This window comes from Pavona decussata, unplaced genomic scaffold, assembly GCF_977016875.1.
Source record: "Pavona decussata unplaced genomic scaffold, jaPavDecu1.1 SCAFFOLD_38, whole genome shotgun sequence".
In the NCBI taxonomy this organism is placed as follows: Eukaryota; Metazoa; Cnidaria; class Anthozoa; order Scleractinia; family Agariciidae; genus Pavona; species Pavona decussata.
Window position 1 is genome coordinate 4,619,512 of NW_028145460.1, and position 15,489 is coordinate 4,635,000.

General features: G+C 40.0%; 3 protein-coding genes across 3 annotated transcripts in view; 2 read left to right on the top strand and 1 right to left on the bottom strand.

The window, feature by feature from the left end:
• Positions 1-5,960, top strand: part of LOC146483733 (uncharacterized) — a 30,401-nt gene extending 24,441 nt beyond the window's left edge. Inside the window, exons 7-12 of the mRNA XM_085105867.1 lie at positions 828-1,063; positions 1,737-1,823; positions 2,867-3,021; positions 3,423-3,577; positions 4,371-4,498; positions 5,548-5,960. Of these exons, the coding sequence (XP_084961993.1) occupies positions 828-1,063; positions 1,737-1,823; positions 2,867-3,021; positions 3,423-3,577; positions 4,371-4,498; positions 5,548-5,703 (917 nt within the window). The 3' untranslated portion in view covers positions 5,704-5,960. The remainder of the gene's footprint in view (positions 1-827; positions 1,064-1,736; positions 1,824-2,866; positions 3,022-3,422; positions 3,578-4,370; positions 4,499-5,547) is intronic.
• LOC146483722 (uncharacterized) overlaps positions 1-15,489 on the top strand; it is a 232,772-nt gene that overhangs the window by 188,602 nt on the left and 28,681 nt on the right. The gene's annotated exons all lie outside the window — the stretch shown is intronic.
• The window catches only part of LOC146483734 (uncharacterized), an 11,238-nt gene continuing 6,216 nt past the window's right edge, over positions 10,468-15,489 (bottom strand). The window contains exons 3-4 of the mRNA XM_085105868.1: positions 13,573-13,778; positions 10,468-12,014 (exon numbers count right to left, since the gene is read on the bottom strand). Of these exons, the coding sequence (XP_084961994.1) occupies positions 11,810-12,014; positions 13,573-13,778 (411 nt within the window). The 3' untranslated portion in view covers positions 10,468-11,809. The remainder of the gene's footprint in view (positions 12,015-13,572; positions 13,779-15,489) is intronic.

The window sequence follows — 15,489 nt, forward strand, 5'->3', positions numbered from 1 at the left end:
TTTCACCTACTTACAAGGCTTTTTTACATTGTGGTGTAATATACCATCATATTTTTTCCATTGCACATATGCCTCACATTGACATTCAAATCTAAGCAGTATGCAGGATGTTTGTCACATGAAGCTAGTTTAATAATCTTAGTTTCCACGAGTCTCCTGTAGCTCAGTGCTAGAGCATCCGAACTAGCAATCGGAAGGTCTTAGGTTCGACTCCTGACAGGAGCACTCAGATTTAATTTTTCCTACTGTGCTTGTGTCATTAACTGAAATCCACGCAGCGCGTTGTCGGAACAAAATGTTGCGTTAAGAGTTGTCCGCGCGCTATGCTGCGTTAAAAATCGTCGTAAAAAGTTGTCTCGTATAATGTCACCTTTAAACAGCTTGCCTTTGAGTGTTGTTAAGGACGGTGCCTAATAATAACGAAGTAATTTTGCGCGGGTTATGACTATGCGGGAAAAGCAGATCTTAGCAAGGGTATTGGAATCGAAAACGAAAATTGGTAGGTAACAACGCATTTTTTAGAGATAATTAAGCAACAATTATTCTAAAAAGCCGTAAAATACAAAGCAATGTATGGCGTTTTTTCCAAATTAAAGCTTTATTATCTCTGTAAAATCAATGGTTATCCCAAATTTTCCTTTTGGATATTAAGAAAACTTGCTGAGTTCCACTTTCTCCGCATAGTTTTAAACAGCGCCAAAATATCCCTGTATTAGTAAGCACTACCCATAGGAAACCCGAGTATCTTCAGATCCGCAGAATGTATGCGCAGTAGCAAAAGTAGACACCGTCCTTAACTGTGTTATGTCTTTGTTTCCGCCACAAAGCCACCCTGAAGCAAGCTATTCGTGAAGGAGACATCATGCAGGTTCGACGTGCTTTAGCAGTGCCGGGGTTTAACCCGGATACGATTGATACTGCATCGGGGATGAGCCTACTCATGTGGGCAGCAACCTACGGTCAGGATGACATCGTCAAGCTTCTGCTGAGAAGAGGAGCTGGTGTTAATTATACCGACCAGAAAAGAAACGCCGTAACGGCACTGATGCAAGCAGCTGAACAGGTAATTCTACTTGAGCGTAAAGCACACATAACTTTCCTTGTAAGGTTACTCGTTGCAGCTTTTATGTACATATCTTTGACATCGCAGGCGCTATGCTCCATCCAGCCTCCATCTAGCCTGCGAACGCAGACGTATTTCCGGTGGAGAGAAGCGACAACCGACATAGCCTGCGTTCGCAGGCTATGCTCCACCCGATGAACGGCATTTTTTTGTGCATTGAACTCACCGTAGTGACAGCAACATTCAATTTATTCGCCGTCGCTAAAACTGCATCAAAATTGAATAGCCTGTGTACTCGATCCACTCTCATTCCTGTTACGACGGCCTAATGTACGGACATGCTCTGTGAGAATTGATAGTCTGGACTGACTGACTGACTGACTGACTGACTGACTGGTTGGCTGGCTGGCTGGCTGGCTGGCTGACTGGCTGATTGGCTGATTGACTGGCTGACAGGCTGACTGACTGACTGACTGACTGACTGACTGACTGACTGACTGACTGACTGACTGACTGATTGACTTTTATTGTATATGTTAATAAGGTATCCTCCTAGAATGATTTTGCGACGCTCTGTGAGGATTAAATGATCCCTTCTCAACATTGTATCTTGTTGTTGTACTTTCTTGAATAAAATTGAATAAACAAAAGTATTTCTTGATACTCATTACAGGGTTTTCCTGAAACCGTACAGATTCTGCTGGAGTCAGGAGCGCACATCAATTGCCAGACGACTGCGGGAGAGACGGCGCTCATGAGGGTCAGTGAACACAATTGTGAAACGCATGCGTAAAATATGCTCAAATATCTAGCGCTATAACGTTTTACGCGAGGCCATTACACGGTCAAATCTTCGTCCAACATGTTTTGCAGTCGTTTTCAGAACATGTTTTGGGAAGGCTTACGAAGTAAGTTTAATGAAACATGGTCAAAATCATTGCGAGCAAAAGAAGTTTCAGCGAGTCATTAGAAATCAGTTTTGTTTTTTAAAACTCCAGCTGCACAACTTTTCATTTTTCCTCGTGCCTGGCATATTTCACTGGTCCTGCGCCGCACTGCTGTGTGAAATATACCGAGGCAAGTTAGGCGAACCAATCTTATACAAGTCCAATGAAGGTGGCACCCTAGAACAACACCTTACGGCATGCTCGCGAGCAGTCAAGCGTGGGCATGACGTCATTTAATCGAAACTCAATTAACCGGAAATCGTCAAACATAATTCTGTCACAGACCGCAACTTCCTACCCTCAGAATTTTATAATGCTACTAGTTTAAATTCATTTTGGAATTGCTGAAGAAACATTTAGTTCAGTGACTCTTTGCTTTTTTGTTTTTTCTGTAAATTATATTTTTAATTGTTATGTTTTCGCCTTGTTAACTGATGCTTTTATTGCTTGAAAAGTAGTCTTCGAAAAAGTAATGCTTCCCTCTACTCCTACCCGTCTATTCCTGTAAGTTTTCGTAGTTCCTGTGTACTTGTATTTTAGATAGACCCTATTGGAAATTAGATAAACACGCATTGGAACTTTCCACAAACAAATTCTCCTATCTTGTCCCCATACTTTTCTTAAAAAAGCATTGGGGAGAAGTTATTGAAATACCAAGAAAGTTCACCTTGGGTGAACATATCCTTAATTCTCATGACCTCAGGGGTTGAATAAGCCTTGATATTACAAGGAGAAATTTGATGCTGATCACTGTTAGGGCTAAAAGGGTTAAGAGAATCCATATGAAAAGTACTGCGGGTAATGGGGCTTCTTTTATGATTTCATTATTCCTTTTTTGCTGTTTCTATTTTTACAGGCTTGCAAAAAGGGACACAAGAATGTCGTAGAGGCTTTGCTAAGGCATGGGGTCGACACCAAGGCTCAGTCTACTCATGAACTGACCGCCGTGCAGATTGCTTTGAAAAACCAACATTTTGAAATACAAAACCTACTCTCGGATCACGAAGAGAGGTTTGTGACCTTCACTTTATCGTGCAACCATACCTTAATGTTGGTTTGTAGGCGCCAGTGGCATGTTTTTCTCGCATTTAGCACCTGTTCCATGTGTTGTTCTATAGCTGCCGTTTTGATTGGTTTAAACACTCGCGCCACTTTCTCGACCAATGAGAAGTAATTTGAGAACCAAAGCCAATCTTGACTTTCTCGCCCGCGTTTTCCCGCGCTTGGCCCTCGTCACGTTGTTTGCTTGGTGCTTCTGATTGGTTCAATCGGTTCCTTGCTTTTGCTGTGATTGACTGGAATCCATTTGAAAACTGCATGGATGTCTTGAGCCCAGGGACGCGGTTTTTTCAGTTTGTTGTCCTTGATTTATCAGTTATTGAATAGTTGGTTTTTATTTCTTCTTTACGTAGCCTGGCGAGCACATTGCAGATAGCCCTCGGAAAGTGTCTAGGAACAGCCGGAACTCTACGTCTCCCTCTGTTGATGCCGTACCGTTGTATAGCTCCGGGGGAGAAAGAAGGTGTCACCTTCATAATCAAGTGTAACGCCAATAAGGTTCCTGAAGGTAACTTTTTAATGAAATCCACTATGGCCGTAGAGTTTCTTACGAGTCTGTAACAAACATTTCCCTCTGGACGTTGTATTCGTATTCCCTCAGTTCTTTTTATTTTAAATCTCTTCATTTTTGGTTCCTCACCTGTCATTAATTTCTAAACATCATTACGTAATATGGAGTCCGACTAGAAAATCGGATGGTTAACTTGGCCTCCATCCTCAATCGCTACCTCAAATTATTCAAAATAAATTAAACAAAAAAATTTACTATACAAGAACGTAATTATAACAATCTTTCTTATTATAAATCATGAGGAAAAAAAAGGTGGTTGTTGTTGGTTGTTGTTATTGCAGGCAAGACTTATACCAGGAGTACTTGAATCTTCTTTAAAAATAGATGAACGGACTAACGAGCCAGCGAGCGAGCGAACGAACAAATGGACGAGTGAGCAAACGAACAAAGGAGCGAGCGAGTTAACGAACGAAGGAGCGAACAAACTAGCGAATGGACGAACCAACGAACGAACGAACGAACGAGCGAGTGAGCAAACGAACGAACGAGCGAGCGAGTTAACAAACGAAGGAACGAACAAACTAGCGAATGGACGAACAAACGAACGAACGAGCGAACGAACGAACGAACGAACGAATAAGCGAGTGAGTAAACGAACGAAGGAGCGAATGAGCAAACGAACGAAGGAGCGAACGAACTAGCGGATGGTCGAACGAACGAGCGAGCAAGCGAGCGAACGAACAAATACAGCACAGTTGGTCTCTTGTTTATTTTATTTTTACCTTTTCAGGTTCCAAAGTTGTTTTATTTTGTGTCCGAGCGGATTTTAATGGTGACGAAGTGTGTCTTAGTTTTGGTGGTGACAATGGAGTACGCAGTATTCTCTTCAACAGCAGCATTCAATATCCACTGGTTCAGGTAAATTACAAAACAATTTTCATTTGATCTGTTTTCAGTCTGTTTGATGTCCATCCCTAAGGGGTGGACCTTTGCACAGGTGATTTTTAATGTTATTTTAGCAGTGATTTTGAGTCGAGTTGAAACAAATACCGGCACGAGTCTGCACCCTTTTCTGCTTGTATGTCACTCACCTCTCAAAACAAAAAGTGTATTATTGTGATATTTTTGTTCGAATAACTGTGATTTTTGCCAGTTTGCTTGGGTTTGGCGTACATTCAACGCGACTAATACGCAACGTATAAATTGAGCCTAAAATTCGCACGCATTGAGGCACCATTTTTTGAACGTTCCGTACCTCAACGCAAATCGTGTCTGCGCTTCAGAGATAGCCCTTTCTACATAGCCTGCGAGCAAGCTCTCGGGGGGCGGGGGAGGGGGAGCTCTTTCTCCCCGCCCCGCCCCTCCTCTTCCCCGAGAGCTTACTCGCAGGTTACTTTCTAGAGAGTCGGGCGGGCAAAGGAAAGAACGAGCAGAGGGGAGCTGGAGGGAAGGCCGCCTTTTTTCTCTACCCCGCGGGTCAAACGTCTGTTCTGTGCATGCGTCAGATTAGAATCGTAAATGAATCGACTTTCCGGCGAATGTGACGACATAGAGCGCCCACCAGTCTCCACAGTGGTAGTAAATCGTAAAACGATTTTGTAACCTCACTGACTCACTATCAGCTTATCAGCCTCGTTTTTATGTCGTTCACTCGAAGTCTTTTTCTGGTACCGGGTTGCTGCAATAGCTTGCTTTGAAGTTTTGCGCGGGAAATTCATGCGGCGGGCGGCTGGGGAAGATCACGCTTTGCTCGTTCCAGTTTCCTCGAGCTTACGTTGTCCTTCTAGCTCCCCCGCTGGATTACTCGGAAAGGGAGCGCAGGCTAGCAGGCTATTTGAGAGTCTTTTTTTAAGTTTTGCAGCCCGTCTATTTTCGTTTCCATTTGGAAGAAGGGCGTTCAAACCGTTTAAGAACTGAACTCAGGCGTTGTATGGCATTCTCATAACATTTCTGTTTTTGTTGCACAGGGCAACAGATCTGTCTATCTACTGACACTCGACACAGAAGTTTCAAGCAACGAACTCACAGTGCAAACACATCCCGTGAAAAATGCCAAACTTATTGTGTGTGTGGCCAACGTTAGCGCAGCAGCAGCAGCAACAGCAACTACAGAAAGTTCTTAGCGTTTTAACACAGCTTTAAGCAAATTCTTAGGTTAGGTTAGGTTATTTTATAGATTATTGAAGCCACTATTTATATGGGTAAAGGGGCGCGTTTTAAACGTGAATAGAGATTCTAATAAAATGATGCAATATTTACTTCAGTAAAAACCAGTAACTGTGTTCGGAAGGACCACCGCCACAAAATAAAAGAACCAGATCCTATAGTAAAGGCCGTGCCTTTCGAAATATTAGAAAAATACATTTCCCTTACCGTGAAATCAGCCTTGCTCTTTTTTTGGAATGTTTACTTTTTGTAACTCCCGAAACTTTTGACCAAGAGAATGATGTGCAACTTTTTAATTTCTTTCCCTTGATAACATGCAGGCGGTCTCAGTTCCTCTGCTTATAGCCTTCCTTTCCAAGCAAGGAGGAGGGGTTTCGCAAACTGTTTTAGATTCGCAAGGTATTGTGGTAAAATGCCGCCATCTTTTTACTAACGATAGCCAATAGACCCTTCTCCAAAATGGCGGCAACAGATTTGAATCAGTTAAAATTGAACTGAATGAAAAACTGATACCAGTACTGGAAAGAACAAAGTTTCAGCATATTAAGAGCGGCTTCCCACAAATATCGACCGAAATCAACTTTTGGTGGCACAAGTCAAAAAATTGATTTCGCTCATATTTTGCTCATAGGTAGGCCCTATTAAGAAACAAAACGGGCTGTAGTTAGTTTTTTCAAATACGGCTTCCTTACGCGTAAACATGCGAAAAACGATTTTCAACTCAGTTGAGCCAAAATCCGCTTCCCGCCGGACGGAATTTTCCTTAACTTTGGCCGGCTGCGTATCAATCCACAGTCTGTCACGGATCTTGAAATAACATCTACTGTTTTTCTAGGTCTTCTACTTCTGTTCCACAGAAAAACATTCAAAACATACGTTACTTTTATGCCCGAAACTGATCTAGAACAACATGCTATAAATGCAAATTTTTAACAACCAAATTTTCGAACTTAAATACCGGCAATTTTACCCATGGGCGATAACTTAGATTATCATAAAATGACTTTCTATGGCTTCACTGTGTACTTATCAATCATAATATCAAAACAAAGGTTTGGGTAAATTATTTTAAGTGACTCGCAGGGCTTCGAATTTATCACCTACCCTGTCGAAAATCTGGCATTCGCATTGTAAACAATGGCGTGGCATAGCCGGTGACCGCGAACTACGAAAGTCTAAAGAGATTCAAAAACGTGCATTATTTTGAGACATAAAGGTAGGGAAACTAAGCTGATACCTTAATCAACAATCTAACATAAGATTTGGGAATCTTCTTCGTCTATCTGTGCTCGATACAAGCATAATTAGTGTGTCGACGAGTTCATTTTTAGTATTTCATGATCATTTCATGCACGTTTTAACAAGAATTTAGCATCGAATTCTTCATTAACCCGCACTGGGGTTATTTCTGTACTCTTACCCTCTGAATCAAGAGAACTTTGACAAAACAATCCAGTTTACGAATTAATAAACATTTCTATATTTTTCTAATAAACAACTCGCAAGCTACACTGTTGCGTGACAACCATGAACCGGAAGTGTCACCATTAAGATTTCTATGTTTCGATGTCTTCTTCTGCCATGATGATTTAAAACTGGGGATAAAGACCATTTTAAGCGACTAGTTTTCCTAACTAATGTCCGTTTGCTTCCATACTTCGCACGAAAAATAAATACTCAGAAACGAGCACATTATATTCGAAGTCCAACAAAGCATTTTAAATGCCGTCAAATTTGGTCGGTATGTTAATTGTCCCCTTAACTCATCCACAACTGATAAAGAGGAAACGACTTCTTTCTGGAGAGAAACGAAAAATAACTAAAACAGAACATTGTGTCAATGTCACGAAGTAGCAATAAGGACATGCTACGGCTCCTATACATTTGGTATTTCTGGGCGTTTTCCATTTACCAAGATACTCCAGAAATTCCGGTTGGGTTGTAAATGGAACATGCTTTTTTTGGTTCGCTCCACTGAAACATTTCCGGAAAGAATGGAACTTGTGAAAAGGTAGTCCCGTTTTCCCGTTGGAAACTTTTCCGATGGAACTGCGTGTTCCATTTATGAGTTTCACAAGGTTTGACCAGTTCCAGGCTGTTCACGACCATATCTTCGGTAAGGAAATATGCCGGCTTCGGTGATTTTCCTATCCTCGAGTAGTACGTTATACGAATGCTCGGTGTGTCATGGCTTGGCTCCAGATTTTCAAGCGTTAATTTATCACAACTGTGCCATGTATGTCAATGGTAAGTAGTATTTATCGAAGAAAACATTACATCTCACCCTCGGGTTCTTTGAGTGTTCCGATTATTTCCCGCCTTGAAGCCTAAAATTTTGCATCTGTAATTAAACAAGGTCTTTTGTCATTCACCCTTTCACAGCAGCTGTTTCAAGTGCGTGTCGTTGAGCAGCTCTTCCTGTGGCTTGTACTTCTCTGCACAGAACTTCAATGGTCCCTCAAATCATCCTGGAGTGGCTTTTAAATTCATCAATCGTATAAGCTTATCTATATCGCGGCAAAATATTTTCATAAAAACCTTGATTTTGGTGAAGATCGCGTCTCATATAGGTTGCAATCGTCGCCAGGATAGCAATGTCATCATAATTTTTTGAATTCACGAGACTCTCTTCTTCCAAAGACCGACTCTACAATTTCGTTTAACCACAAAAATTGTGCCGCTATTTTGTATTTTTTGTGCGGAATACATCGGACGGAGAAGGAAATGGATGGAACATGTGTTAAATGGAACACGTTCTTCACCGATAAACATTTCCCACCGAAATTCTCGGAATTTTCCGGAATCTTTTGGTAAATGGAAAACGCCCGCTGTGTCTACCTTCTCTCCTATTTATCCAGGAATACCTTAAACTGCCTCTTATAAGCCCTGGGGCCCGTTTCTCGAAAGTCCCAGTAACTTACCGGGGCCGATAAGTGTCTTTTGTGATAAATGTTTCTCAACAGATAAGCCCAAATCGTCATCGTCTTGATGTTTCCTGGCGTTGAAAACGTGGCCGAATGGGCAAGAATAAGCTGAACCTCGTTCCACATCTTAAAAACCATAACATGACTTGTGCTGGTCAATATTCTTTGTACAGGACAGCAGGGGTACTATCTCTCTGGACCTCAGTTGTTCTGTCTGCGATCAAACGAACATTGCCCACCAACTATCAACGTAAACGAACACCAAACTTCCATGCTCGCCGTTTAGTTTACAGTTCCTTACTGTTTCTCTGGTGTAATAATAATTCAATTTATTCATACGTCCAAAAAAGCAACGAGGACGTTCAAAAATCTAATTAGTTAATTACGTTGATCTTCACATAAAGAATATTTCAGGATCAAAAAGCGCAGCAAAATAGCATTACTAATAACACGGGTATTGACCACTATCTTGGTTTCATTAAATTTGTTACGGCCTTTATTGTTATTACTTTTTGTTATTACTTTTTTCCCTTTTTTTGGTTGTTGTTATTGTCGTTGAGTGTGCGTGTGCTTTCTTTTGCAAATTTAATTAATAAACTAAATCACGCAGTTTTTGCATCTATAATTCACTAATCACGAGCTCTCATTTTTAGATGTATGATGATTGGAAAACTCTATAGACAATGTTTTTAAAAACGGAGATGGACCCTTTATGCTATTTCTCTTCCCTTTCTTTATTTACAGAGATCTAAAAAACTCGCTCATGATCAACGGACGAGAGAAACAAACATTACTTCGAACGTATATTTCACGCAAATGATGCAGTAATTAACATAACAGTCGAAACTTTTAATCAGGTTAATGTCGTTCAAATCTGCTGCGTTTTACCTATTTCTAGTTTAATTTATTCATGGCAGTGATAAAGAAAGAGGAAAGAAAATTTTCCAATTATTTGTTTCAACATAATAATATTACACAATAACGAACTGGACTCCGCATCAGAGCGAACGGATACTCTGAAATTTCCAGTTATGAAACGCAGCCGAAATATATATTTGTCCGTAACGCTACCGAACTTTCGATCCAAAGATTTTTCTACTGCGAATGAAAAATGCTTCCTTTTAAATGTCGCTTCATTTTTTTTTTCTAAAAGGAAAAAATATTTGTACCCGTGACAGTGTGTCACGCCATCTTTTTTACGCTTCGATCGCCAAATCTCAAGAAAATGCTGACAAATCTGAAGCCTAGCGGGTCATTTATTTTCATTTACCCAGAGTTTTGTTTTTATATTATGATCAATAGGTATGCAGTGAAGCCATAGAAAGTCATTATAGGGAAATCTAAGTTATCGCCCGTGGGTAAAATTGGCAATGTTTTAGTGCTAAAATGTGGTTGCTGAAAATTTGCATTTATAGCATGCTTTTCTAAACCTATTTCGGACGTAAAAGTAACTTAGGTTTTAAATGTTTTTCCGTGAAACAGAAGAAGAAGACCTAATAGAGCAATAAATGCCATTTGCAGGTTAGTAACAGTCTGTGGATTGATACGCGACCCGTCGAAAGTTAAGGAAAATTCGATCCCGCCGAAAGCGGACTTTGAGCTCAAATGAGACAAAATCGTTTTTCGCATAATTACGCGAAAGGAAGCGGTATTTGGAAAAACTAACTACAGCTCAGTTTGTTTCTCACTAGGGACTACCTATGAGCAAAATATGAACAAAATCGATTTTTTGACTTGTGCCACCACTTGGTCGATATTTGTGGAAAGTCGCTCTTAAGTGCTATATCAGTTTACGAAATGTAAGACGAAATTTGACAAATTTACAGATGTTTGTATGACTGGGGGTATACGTCATACCCCTAGTCATACAAACGTCTGTAAATTTTTCATTTTTCAACTTACATTTTCTCAGCTGATATTACACCTGATATGCTGAAACTTTGCAGGGCTACTAAAGTAAAAGTGCTCTTTCTAGTGCTGGTACTGATACGTTTTTAATTTGAACTTATTTGAATTTACGGCCGCCATTTTGGAGAAGGGTCTATTACCTTATCAACCCATGACCAGTTGATAAGACCAAACATTCATAGTATGGTAGCCTACGATATGTCAGCTTGTGAGAAAATCTGTTCCACTTCAAATGGGTCTCATATTTTATTGAGTACATTTGTGCTACATATTTCCATGATAGCATGAACAGTGACAGCAGACTCTCACATAACTCGTAGCTGCTCAAAAATCCTCGTAACTACAAACATCAGACCTTGAAGAAGCAATTGATTCCAAGATCGTCATTAAGTCACAAAGTGGCCTTAACGGAGCATAGTCATCGAGTGTTTGCAGAAAACTGTATGGACAAGCGCTGGAAATGTTCCCCTATATATGCCGTGATTTATGAAGGACGGTTACAAATTAATTAACAGTTATCTGGTTATTGATTACCAGTTTGTGATCACCTAGGCTAAGAAATCAAGTGAAAATATCCTTAAGGGATGAAGATTTCACGTGCAAAATTGTATGAGCGAAAGTTGCATTTGGGCTGCTACGATAAGCAACGACTCCTAACAATAAAATATGTATATAAAAAAAACCGTTGCAAGGCCGAAACAATGCTACATTGTACTAGTTGCTAGATCCTAATAAGAAAAAGGTTAACTTTGATCTAGCCAGGAAAGCATCAAAGATTTAGTTTGTGTAACGTTTTTGGTGAAACACGGTTTACGAGTTAGCTTACGTTAATCTGGCAGAAAGGTGTGGGTTTGTTTTTGGTCGACTGTCGAAAAACGAAAACCAATGAAGAAAGGGGAAGCATATCTAAGGAATAACCAGAACGGAAAGGAAAACAAAAAGTATGTGAAAAGTTCCACCTCGGAACTGTACCAATTTATACATCTGGCCCCATTTGTTCAAAGAGTGGATAAGTCGCTGTCCAGCGGATAACATGGATTAGTTGGAGTACATTTTATCGGTTGGATAACGATTTATCCACTATGTATTAAACGTTATCCGCTCTTTGAACAACCAGGCCCTGGGTTAAGAGAGACAATGTGGAAAGGGTTTTGTTGCTAAAGAAAAAAAACATAATTTCTGTCACAGTCAATCAAAAACTTCTCTAAAACAATGACAAAGTTTCGTCTGCTTAAACCCTGGCCTTAAGTCGTGTCAAGAGGCGCTGAAAGATACTTTTGAACGTATCAGGTGGCTGTGCGCCAGAAAATGAAGCCACGGTCTGCTCTGCCCCTTTGAGATGGATGTTAAAGTGAGGTACGCCATTAACTCCTTCATCGCGAGCTTCCATGGCCTCCTCTTGAACTCGAGAAACAACCGAGGATTCCTTCATGTGTCTAGAAAAACAACAAGAACACTTTAAGGGCGCGTTTTTTTATTCACAATTCTGGAATGAGAATGGACAGAATGTAAAATGCGCGCGTTTTTCTATTCCGCATTCCTATTCCCGAATGGACAGAATGCCATTCCATCCATTCTGCTCCCAGGGGCAGAATGGACAGAATGTTGCGAATGAAAATCCAAGATGGCGGACGGCGAGATGAGCGCTGCGGACTCAAATACGTCTCTATTGGGGAAAAAATCAGGTTACACTTTTGGAAAAAATGAAACATTGCTTCTAATTTCATTGTACCAAAAGTACAAGGAAAATTGCTGCGATAACGGCTGCAATGGCAGCCTCTTCGTCGGCCGCCATATTTGTTACGCAATGTTTACTCGTCCAGGACCGACGGGGTTTTTTTTTATGCAGACAATCCGAATTATTCCTAGCATTCCGTACCAACCATTCTTATTCCAGAATTGTGGATAAAAAAACGCGCCCTAAGCCAATCTGTCCCTGATCACTCATGAGTAAGCTCCAAGTTGAAAACTGAACAAGAAAAGCAAATGAACAAAACCCAGTGATTAGTATGTAAGGGGATGGCACCAGATGGTGAAGTGCGCAGAATTCTATACCATAATACCTTGGCCCATAGGTTCTTTGGCTTGTCACGTCACCCATACTGCCTCGTCACGCACTCCTCCTCGTAACGTGACATGACGTGACGTTGGAGGTTACTTTACCCATGGAGTGTATGGATGAGAAGATTAGAGCTCCACATCACACGACTGACAATAAAGCGGCGAATAAAATTACCAAGTACGCAATGTAAAAAACTATGGATTATATGGTTTTGATGTAGAACGAGCCAGTATGGTTGTTACTAGCAGCTGGTTAAATAAGAGGTTAGGGGTGTCATAACACCCCCCTCCCCCACCCCCATCTCTAAATGTGAAAAGCTGAATATGACTACAATAAAACGGGTAATTAATGCAGACACTATTGGCACCATTAAAAGTGCCAAGTTATATAAAAGGACAGTCTATTTAGTGCAGGTTTATTTAAGAGAAAATAAATGGCTGCTTGGGTCCAACAGACTGTACATGGCCCTTAATCATGGAAAACTTAGGTGGCTACTAATACAAAGGTATTTTGCACAGTTTATGACTATGCAGGAAAAGCAGATCTTAGTAAGGGCTACTGGAATCCAAAAAGAAAATTGGGGGTAACCATGCATTTTTTAGAGATAATTAAGAAACAACAACTCTAAAAAGTGCTAAAATACAAAGCAATGTATGGTATTTTTTATCAAATTGAAGCTTTGTTATCTCTGAAAAATGCATGATTACCCCCAATTTTCTTTTTTAATACCAAGAGCACTTGCGAAGTTCCGCTTTCTCCGCATAGTTTTAAACCGCGCAAAAATATCCCTGTATTAGAAGGCACCACCCATAGGAAACCCGAGTATCTCGAGATGCCCAGAACGAATACGCAGTAACAAAAGTAGGCACCGTCCTGCAATGGATGTCCATTAAGTGGAGTTTTACTGTAAATGTAAAAACGTGAATGTTTACTTCTCCATAGCATCCAGGTTAAGACCAGTATCCACAGCAATTTTAGCCAGAATATCAAGAGAGTTGATATCCTTTGCCTCTTCAAAGTATGCTCTAAACAGGTTTTCTGCGAGCAGATCTTGTTTTCCCTCAGACTTGGCATAGTCCAACATACAGTGGGATTTTAAAGTGTTGACTATCCGACGATCATAGTTGAAGTTTATGCCCTAAAAATAGCAAAACAATGTGTGAAAGTTGGCCAGCAAACACTACAGCTAACTGTTGTTTTTCTTCGAAAAAGGGCATTTGCCCAACGATACCATTTCTCCAATACCAACTAGTGTTTGGCATACAGACTGGTTGAAGAAAAGTAGTTTCATGTTTGTGTTAGAGCTGAAGATATGAATTCAACGAAACAACTCACACAGGAAGCATGCAAGAGGTTCCTTTGTTAATGAACTCAGGAAAGAAACAAAATCAAACAAGCATTTCATGTTTTTTGTTGCAGTTACAGCAATAGTCATCAGCTTATTTCATAGTAAGTTGCATAGTAAGTTGACATTAATTACAATCTAAAGGAAAAGGCAACCAGGTTGCTTACACGATGACCAGTCTGTATGCAACCAAATTGACAATAGATTAGGCGGTTACTTTCTAAAGAAACTGTGGAGCTGTGTCGGTGGGGAGTAGAAACAAATGTTTGGTTTATCAATAGAGTTGGACCGTAAAGTAATTTCAGTAACTGTGCCGTAAAGAGATTCAAGTGCTGATGTTTTGAGCACTGAAGCCCTTGTCAGAGCAAATCAAGGAATTGTGGGTTGTATGTGTGGTTTATGTATATTTTGAACTTTGTACAATGTATTAGTATTTTTTATTTCTCTGCTCCAGTTTACAAATTAATAAGCTAAGCTTAACTAAATAACAGTACATGGAGAAGAGAGGCAGTGGCACCCAACGGATCGTTTTGGTAAATTATCTGTTCGGAAGCCCCTTTATCCCCTACAATTTTCTTACGGGAATTTTCACCACGAACTTTCGTAATATGGGAAATTTAAGACCTGGTGTTTTCGGATTGATAAAAATGTCGTTTCGTGTACCAAAAAAAGGTCAGCTAAGATTTTTGGAAAGGAAATAAGACCTAAGGTTTTCAGGAAATATACAAAACATGCCCTACTAATTTCGAAAAGACTCAAGTTCCCAGGTGAGTAGAATGACCGAACAGATAAAAATATTATAGCGCTGCCTAAAATGAACCTATAGAGCTTTAAAGCCACTCCAGATCGCCTAAAATAACGTTTCAAAGGATCTGAGAGAAAATTGTCGTTGGGTGCCCCTGGAAGAGAGGGGCACATCTAGTTCAACTAATATTATGCCCCTTTACATGTAACATATATAGAATGACAATTACAAAAAGAAAGGAATAATTATTATAGTTAATGAAAAACAGAAGCAGATACCAATAAAATACATTATTATGTCCTTTCTGTACAAAAACATTCAAATGCATCACGGTTCATAAAATTAAAAGGCTTTTTACTACCCAGGGTTTACGTTAGAGATAGGCATTATGAGTCAAGGGCCCGGTAGTTCCACCACTGTAATTTTAGAGGGCATTTTTCAAGAAGGAAAGCCCAGGATATTAAAACCTCTTACACAGAAGTTTGTTGTTGTAGAATTAGTATTTTGAGATATGGAACTTTTTGTAAGATGTTTTGATGGCAGATTAAATTAAAAATTTATTATTTGCAGTGTTTCATTTCAGGTCCTGCATGATTAAGTGCAGAATGATTTCCATGGTTTTTTCTTTTTTTTTTTCCATGGTTGCAAAACCCATTCATTTGTCAAACCTTCTTGTACTTTAAGACCATAACCTTTGTTGGTGAAATTTGCTTGCCATGTTCACTGTACCTTTCAAAAATGAATATAAAATACAGACTT